General features: G+C 48.3%; 1 protein-coding gene across 2 annotated transcripts in view; it reads left to right on the top strand.

Annotated features, from left to right (window-relative positions):
- The first annotated feature begins 350 nt into the window (after positions 1-350).
- LOC147610941 (heat shock factor-binding protein-like) overlaps positions 351-8750 on the top strand; it is a 61069-nt gene continuing 52669 nt past the window's right edge. The window contains exon 1 of one of the 2 annotated variants that reach the window (XM_086785605.1): positions 351-542. In XM_086785605.1, the coding sequence (XP_086641731.1) occupies positions 540-542 (3 nt within the window). In that variant the 5' untranslated portion in view covers positions 351-539. The remainder of the gene's footprint in view (positions 543-8750) is intronic. The other variant, XM_086785604.1, reaches the window with a different exon arrangement.

Raw genomic sequence — 8750 nt, 5'->3', positions numbered from 1 at the left:
TTTGGAATTTGGGTCGTTGCAACTTCTCTATAACTCGTAAAGAAAAAAGAAGATGCTCTTTGTTTTAGCTTTTTCACATCTACATTCACCATTTGCCTCAACAAGTGTGAGTTGTTAGGGTAGATTGATATTGGGCAATTCAAAAAAAAAATAAATTGAAGTGCAAGTGCACTTAGCCTTTTGGGTTGTAGGTCAGTGTAGCCCAATGGTAGTGACTATGCCCTCCCAAGAAGGCGATACTGATACTGGGTTCAAATGTAGCAAGCAATGACACATTAAAAAAATAAAGCGCATAATCTTATACCTATACATACATATATACATACATACATGTATAGACACACACATGTACATACATATATACATACATACATACATATATAGACACACACAGGTGAGTAGGTAGAAATATTTTATGAATTTCTGAAGTTTCATGTATATCTATATATATATATATAAAAGTATGTGATTGCTGGTCCATTTTTGCTGTTTGGTGGATTAATCACTGAATCGATCTTGTTGAAGCCATTTCTACATCCATGGTACTCTCTCTCTCTCTCTCTCTCTCACGCGCGCCCACTTTTGTTCGTGTGTTTTTCTTTAGGGTTTTTCAAAGCTGGTTTTTTCAACCTATCACTAGTTCTGCAAACCCTTCAATTGATTTCCTTAACCACTTGCATGGACGATCTGTTGTGCCATTAGATGCCAACATGCGTGTTTTGCGAACTAATCACTAGTAATCAAAAAATCTGGAAAGATAGACATGTTTCTGGCCCATTACTTTCTCCTTTCAGTTTTTGATTCGTACTAACCTGAAGCGCAGGAACGCTGTTTTACACATAGCATCAGCATGGTTTTAGATCCTTCTATTGTTACAAAGAAGTCACTTGGATGCAGCCCAATGCAGGAAAAATAAAAGAATGGAAGCACAGCGTGGAAGAGTGGCTGGTCAGGCAGTCTAGAGGGCGGATACATAGGAGACAGAAAAAAAGGGGAGAGGGGTAGAGAGCCAGTGGCGTAGTAATACTGGCTTTCTTTGCTTTTGGCAGTTATTGCCACTTTTTGATGCAGGAAGAGGAGGGGGGATGATTTATTATACCGGTGGGCTATTGCGCTAAAGGCGATCTAGTTGATGTCACAGAGGAAATATGACCTTGCTCAAAACCTTCCCCAGCAGCCCTCTAGTCGCCGTGGATTGCACTTGGTGGGTGCCAATGCTGTCCACACATGTAGCTTACTATATACCATTTGAAAGGAGAGAAGAAACATGGTTTTGGAGGGGGATGTGTGGGGGGAAGAGGATTGAGCTCCAGTTTCCTCTCATGAGAAGTTAACGAAGCTGCATAACTTGGGCCTTGGTTATTGATAGAATGGGGCTGGCTGCCGGTATGTCAGAACAGTTAGTGGTAGGCTGGCTTTTCTAGGAGCTTTTTTTGCTTTAGTTTCTGAGAAGTACTTGGGAATGTACTGCTCTACAAAGCACAATACATATTAAGGCTTGTGAGGCAATTCAAATGGCCAATGAGGAATTATTACTTTGGTTTAGCTTTGAATGAGAGCCCGTTGCTGAAGGCTTGGAGCTGAGTACTGAGCAAGGACCTACGAATGCTGAGAATGGGACACAGCATTAATGGGCACATAAAAGATACCAAGGGCAGGCCGCCACCAACCAGATTTGCTATGCTGTTCACATTGCATACTAATATTTATGTCACCTTGGCAAGGTAGTCTAAATTCTATAATGGTTGGAGTTGGATATTTGTAGTGAGATGTCATAGCTTGATATTCCTGGATACAGCCCTTGTCGGACTTGATAGTATGCATTCGACATGTTGTCCAAATATGGTATGGCTGGCTGTAAGTCCATTTCTATACCATTGGATCATAATGGTAAGCTGAGTGCAAACACAGGTGAGATTTGGAGAATGCCACTATATGAACTACACAGTTGGGTTGGAGAGCTAGTTTATACAAGTTCTTTGGAAGCCGCATTGGGATAGTGTGAGGCACACACTACGCTACGTGAGGTCCACAGTGGATTATGGTCTCTTCTATGAGGCTGGTATATAGGTGTGTGGATACATTGATGCAAATTGGGCTGGTAGCATCTTGGACAAAAGATCTACTAGTGGGTTTATGTCTTCCTTTGGGAGTGGTGTTGTTACATGGAGCAACAAGAAGTAGTTGACAGTTGCCTTACCGAGTACAGAGGTAGAGCACATGGATGCTGTGATGGCAGCATGTGAGGTAGCTTAGTTACATACCTAGTCACAAGGGACGGGGGACGGTGACGGGGGACGGAGACGGGGACGGGACGGGGGACGGCCATAAGTAGGGAACAGGGACGGGGGAGGGAACGGCACTCAAAAAATATTTTTTTTTAAAATTTTTCTACTCTACACTTATTCTACTTTGGAAGTACATCAAAATGAGCACAAATGTAGGATTATTCAAGTGAGCAAGGTTTTCGGCATAGCCTCTCATATGGTAAGTCCTCTTTCTTCTTGCACCTCATCCTCTTGTTGCTCTTCTTGTTGACTCATCTCCCACTCGGTAAGGAATCTGCCTTCTTGGTCACGCTCTTGCAAAGCATTCGCAAGTTCGCGCTGACGAAGACAAGGTCATTGGCACGCTCTACCTCGAGTCGGTTCCTCTTCCTAGAGGCAATGTGGCTGTAGGTACTCCAAAGTTGCTCCAAGCAAGTGGAGCTGACGGCCTGGCTAAGTATGTGGATGGCAAGCTGCCGCCGCAGCTCCGGTCCATCTGAACCAAAGTCCTCCCACCATAGAGCAGTACCAACTTTGGAGCAGTCAACCTGTGCATCATGACAGCCATAGGAGCCATGAAATGACCTGTACATCGAAAGCTGGTCCCTGATCTTGCGCCTAACCGATGCATCAGGCACAAGACGATCCAAGATGATCCTCCATCCAGCGCTCACCTCCCGGTCGCTCTCTTGCTTGTTGCCTTGGAATTTTGGGTCCACCACATAAGTTGTTGCATGCAATGGAGAGTAGTAGGAATTCCACCTTCCTAGACACAAGGCGTGGATCTCCTCGTATCTGTCTTCGTCATGCATGAAGTCTTTCAACTTCTCTATCATGCGATCCATGGCCTCGTAGACCTTGCCTATGCATGGTTGCATCTGTGGGCTACAATCCTCAATAGGTGGACTATGGGCCTCACCATAGCATCTGTGGTCTTCACACGCTCCCACCAAGAGGCGTCATCTGCCCGTAGCCTACACTCTTGGCTAGTGTTTGTATGGGACTCTTGCATGGCGACAAACTCGTCGCTAAGGAAAAGCCCCCTCAAAGCACCGCTACAATCCTTCAACCGGCCCAACATGAGAAAGTTGTAGGCAAACCGGGTGTCGAAATATTTGAGGAGAGAGAGACAGGACCTCTTGTTGAACTCATGCCGAAGTCTTTGGTGGTTGAGGACAAAGGAGACCATGGTGTTGGCCTCCTCAATGAGCGGGCTGATCCATGGTAATGTCTCGATGTCCTTGAGGAGGTTGTTTAGGTAATGAACCATACAAAAGGACACCGTGACATGTCCATACATACCTTGGAGAATAGCTCCCGCCGCCCTATTGGAAGGCTCCCCATCCGCAACAAAGCCCACTACATGCTCGGGGCCAACGATCTCCATGACTCCGCCGCAAGCACATCCGCGCTCTTCCCAGTGCCGGATGCATCATGAGATGAGATGAAGTACATCTCTCCGCGGGAATATGCAACCATGCCGTGAATACTCCTCTTGCGGGTGTCACTCCATCCATCCACAATGAGGGAGACTCCGTTCCTCTCCCATTGCCGCTTTGTGTTGTCGGCCGCTTGCTCTACAATGCGCTTCTCCTTCTTGAGCAATGTAGTGCGTAAGCTCTCGGATGAGGGGGACGTATAGGTTGAGCCATACTCCCCAATTTTCTTAACCATGACCTTGAAGTATTCCGACCTATTCAAGAAAGTAATTTACTAATGAGAAGGGGACTAGGATGATGAAAACATGAATGATGAATTGGCAATGATCGATTGCACTTACCTAGCCGCTTGAAAGGCAATGTGGTCATGGAAGAAGAAACGGGCCACTGCCATATCCACCTCCTCCTTCAACTTGGGGTTCCAATTCTCCCCAAGTGTAGATTGTCGCCATGGGCCACGTAATGATTGAGAGGCCGTGGAGATGGAGGGTGCCGGCGTCGTGGATGGAGTAACATTCCGACTTGATGGTGAAGGTGATGGTGTGCATGATCCCGATCCACCACATGACTCCATTGTAGAGGCTTGAGTTCCTCTCCCCATCGTCGCGGGATTCACGGCCACTCGTGGTGTCCTTGTCGCTTTGATCGCTTCGTAGACACTAAGCTTGTCAAGAAGTTCCCGTCTCTTCTTGGGCGTGACATTCGTGCAAAACCTCACCTCATGCCCACTCTCATGCAAGAGGTGGGCTCGCACTTTGTCGGCGTCATCCGTTTGCTGGCACGGGCAAAGCTTGCATACCCATGGCCGAGAACCGCCTCCATGAACGGATGTGGTGTAGTTAACCTCCTCCCACCATGTCCATCCCGTTGTCTGTCATGTACACAGTGCGTATCTAGCGTGTGCTACATGTATGCAAGACTAGTTTCGAGGCTTGGGGAAGCTTGGAACTAGGCAGGTTGATTGACGAGCTGAGGTAGGGAAATACTAACGGGCGGGCACCCAAATATGGACGGGCGGGCGGCCAAGTGTGGACGCCCGATGACTGGCCAAGAGCCTATAAAAGGGTGGCCAAGGTTAGTTATTGAGGATAGTGAGTCTCGCGAGTTTGTGAGAGCTCTATGGTCTTGGAGCGTGGAGCTAGTGTAGACGTGCATCTGCTTTATGCAGCCGAGGTTGGCAGCAATCTCGAGGCCCGCGAGGGCAGCTTCGTGGCGGTATGGGACGTCGCGAGGAGGAGATTGGTCGGTACGTCAACCTAGTTAGCTCAGCTCGTGGCTGACAGCCAAGACTGTGGGCTCGCCCACGGCTGTCATGGTTGGGAGGTGAGTCAGGCCTACACCCCCTTGTTGTTTGTTTGTTCGTTTGTTTGCAGGATTCGAGTTTCGAACCAAGATCGATCACAAGGGGATCCGTGGGGATTTGACATTGTCCTTCTACGAGAAACCCCGGCACGTGAGGAGGATGCCATGGTTGAAGATGGCTTGACTCTTGAGCCTTGAGGAATGAGAGAGAGAGAGAGAAAGAAAGAAAGAAAGAAAGAAAGATATATTAACGTCTACGAGAGGCCAAAGTCGGCCTATGAGACAAAAAATAATACAACCGTGTTCTTCCGGTCATCGGAAGAAAAGAAACAAAAGAAAAAGTGTGCATGTGTCTGGATACAACTGTGAATCATCATGGATCGGTGGAGCCCATATACAAACAATATAAGGGGGGTGGGGATGTGGATGGAGTGCTAAGGCAAGATGCATCTCTATATGCTGAAGGGGTAGTACAAGCATGCTATGCAGATCTATGTCTAACTCCAGCCAGTGCCATAAGAGAGATATAAGATATCATACATCGCCGATGCTGAGGCTGTGAATGGCATGAACATGTACCCTGAGTCTGAATGAAAGCGAGCTAGCCTCTCCTGTGTCTCCATTTGGTCTCTCATTCGGATAGCTGCTATCTCTCGGTGACGGGGGGGGAGAGAGAGAGAGAGAGAGAGAGAGAGAGAGAGAGAGAGAGAGAGAGAGAGAGCCTTGAGGAATGAGAGAGAGAGAGAGAGAGAGAGAGAGAGAGAGAGAGCCTAGGCCCTAGAGGCTTGGAAGTTGGAAGAGTCAAGACTCAAGAGGCTTGAGGGAGAGGTGAGAGAGAGAGAGAGAGAGAGAGAGAGAGAGAGAGAGAGAGTCTAGATTCTAGAATCTAGATAGTAGGGCGGCGGCCCGTGGGCCTTGTGTGAGAGCCTAGGCCCTAGAGGCTTGGAACTTGGAAGTTGGAAGAGAGAAAAAGCTTGAGCCTTGAGAGTTGTGAACTTGTGTGTGCTTGTAGCCTTGTAGAGGCTTGTTCTTATATAGATAGGCAAGAGAGAGAGAGAGAGAGGAAAGCCTCAAGGGCAAGAGAGAGAGAGAGGGCCAAGCCTCAAAGAGCCAACAACCATAAACGACTAGAAACGGGAAGCGAAACGGCTAGAAACGGGAAGGCGCAACGGCAAAAAACGACGACCAACGGCTCTCTGCCGTCCCCGCACAGTGTCGTCCCGACTAGCGTCCCCCGTCCCTGCGCCGTCCCTGTCGTCGTCCCCTGTGAGAAACGTGCTGTGGGGGACGTCCGTCCGTCCCCGTCCCTGGACCATCCCGCATCGCCGTCCCGGCGTTCCAAGCTGCTGTCCGCTCCGTCCCGTGTGACTATGGTTACATAAGCTACTTGGAGATTTGGGGCTGCATGTGTACAAGCAGGTTGTCATCTATTGCGACAACCTTAGTAGCATACAGTTAGCGAGGAACCCAGAGTTTCATATGCGGGTCAAACACATAGAGGTCCATAATCACTTCATTAGAGAGAAGGTCTTGGCAGGAGATGTTGATCTTGTGTACGTCAGCTGTTACATGTGAAAGCTTTGGGAGTCAGCTGTTACATGTGAAAGCTTTGGGAGTCTTTGAAACCAACCTCTGGTAGAAGCCAAAGTGCGGTAGACTAGCAGTCACCCAAACACAGTTGTAATCCAGCAAATAAGACAGATAAAAGAGAGCTAGAGTGCTCCTACACAAAAAGAACAGCGACACCTATTGGCCCCAAAGCTTGGCATCCCTTTCGGTATTTCTTTATTCGCATTCAATGGAAGAGTTTAACTGAATACATCATGGCCATTCATGGCTTATACATATGCATGTCCAAACTACTAGTCCTCTAGACCTCTTAGCATAGAGGTTTCACATAGCCTTGTGCCCCAAAACACAACATTGTTATTCACCTCTAATCAACCAAGATAGTACATCCATGAGGCCCTGTGAACATAGTCAATTTGCCCATGCACGTAGCCAAAAACACAGCCATGAAATAGTCCATGAACCCTTCTTGAAACATTCAATTGTTGCTCCTGTATTTGCCCTCTCGGGCTGCAAATTCCTCCTCTCACAAGGAATCGAGAGAAGAACCCCCGAACAACCCTCTGACTGGAAGAAAGAGAAGCTATGTACTCCTTTGGCTTGCATGCGTGTGATCATAAGCCATCATCCTTGCCTTAATCTCCATCTTCACACCGACCGACCGACCGACCGACCGACCGACCGACCGAGAGAGAGAGAGAGAGAGAGAGAGAGAGAGAGAGAGAGAGAGAGAGAAAGAGAGAGAGGCTTCAGTCCACACCTTCGCCTGCAACCGGAGTGTAGCTTTGAGCGCTACCCTTGCAGTCCAGCAACTCACGAAGATAGAGAGAGAAGATGGGAGAGAGAAACGTGCTGTCCTGCAGTCTTGGCTGTCGGCCTTCTCACAAAGAGAGAGAGTTGTTCACCTGTAGACTGCCCGCTCTATGCTTTTATGTAGCCAACCGATCTTTGTTGGGGTAAAGGCACTATGCCCACCCTTATAGTGTGTACAAGCCCATAAGTTATAGTACATAGTACACTTAGTACTTTTAATGTACTAAGTGCACAATGTGTACTAGTGCAATATACATGTGTGATAGGGGAGTCACACACCCATGCCTTATGAGTTGACTTATCCCCACAACTCTCTCTCATGAGTTGACTTATCCCCACAACTCTCTCTCTCTCTCCCTTGTTCTTCTCTGTGTATGTCTCCCACACATTAACCTAACCCTAATTCCTGTTTCTCCCACACAACTGGTATCAGAGCTTAGAGGTAAGCTCCTGAGTCCTGCCAAACTGCCTCTCTATTCCTGTGCTGGACAAGCAATTGGGGGCCAACCCATCACCAGAGCTGTGCGAACTCAGGCGATAGCACCACTGAAGCGAAAGCAGCGCCATAGGCAAGAAGCGATGAGCATCAAGTAGTCAATGGTGCGGTGAGCGTGGAAGGTCGCAGGCAGGCGTGTAACGAAGGGGTGTCAGCGCTGAACGTTAGACGGCAAAGAGCTACCGGTCGGAGGCGCCGTCAACGAGCGAACACGTACGAAGGCAAAACGCGTTGGTCGTCGGCTGGCGGGCGGACCTTTACGTGTGGTCGCTTAAACTCTGCCGTGGCCGTTTTTCGCCACACTCCAAACCTGTCAAGCCTCACCTGTGTTCCGCGAGCTACGCGTGTTACGGGACAGTCGTGAGGCGTTGCTGCAGTCCCGCCACTGTTGCCACACCGCACTTCATCATTGCGAGAGAAGCCATAGCTTGTCCGTCTGGTCCTTCGCCTGCCCAAACTGGTCCTTCGCGTCACAGGTTGCAGAGACTTGTTTGTCAGGTATACTGCTGGCAATGAAGGAGTGGTTTATTTGGGTGATAACCATGCATGCAAGATTCTTGGCAGAGGTGATGTGAGGCTTGTATTTTCAGATGGCTCACAGCTTATGCTCCATGATGTCAGGCATGTGCCTGAGATCAAGAAGAATCTGCTTTCTACTGGACAGCTTGATGATGCTGATTATGTTACCACATTTGGTAGTGGAAAGTGGAAAATTAGTAAGGGCTCACTGGTTGTTGCCAGAGGCTCTAAGGTGGACACTCTTTACTTCATGCATGCAGGTGTTTGTCACCATGCTAATGTAAATGCAACCGAGCTGCCGGAAATTTCTATGTGGCATAGCCGGTTGGGACACATGAGTGTCAA

Source organism: Cibotium barometz, chromosome 48 (genome assembly GCF_041138505.1).
Source record: "Cibotium barometz isolate CiBa-2024 chromosome 48, ASM4113850v1, whole genome shotgun sequence".
NCBI lineage: Eukaryota > Viridiplantae > Streptophyta > Polypodiopsida > Cyatheales > Cibotiaceae > Cibotium > Cibotium barometz.
Note: the sequence above shows the minus strand (reverse complement) of the source record. Positions and strands in the feature narration are given on the sequence as shown.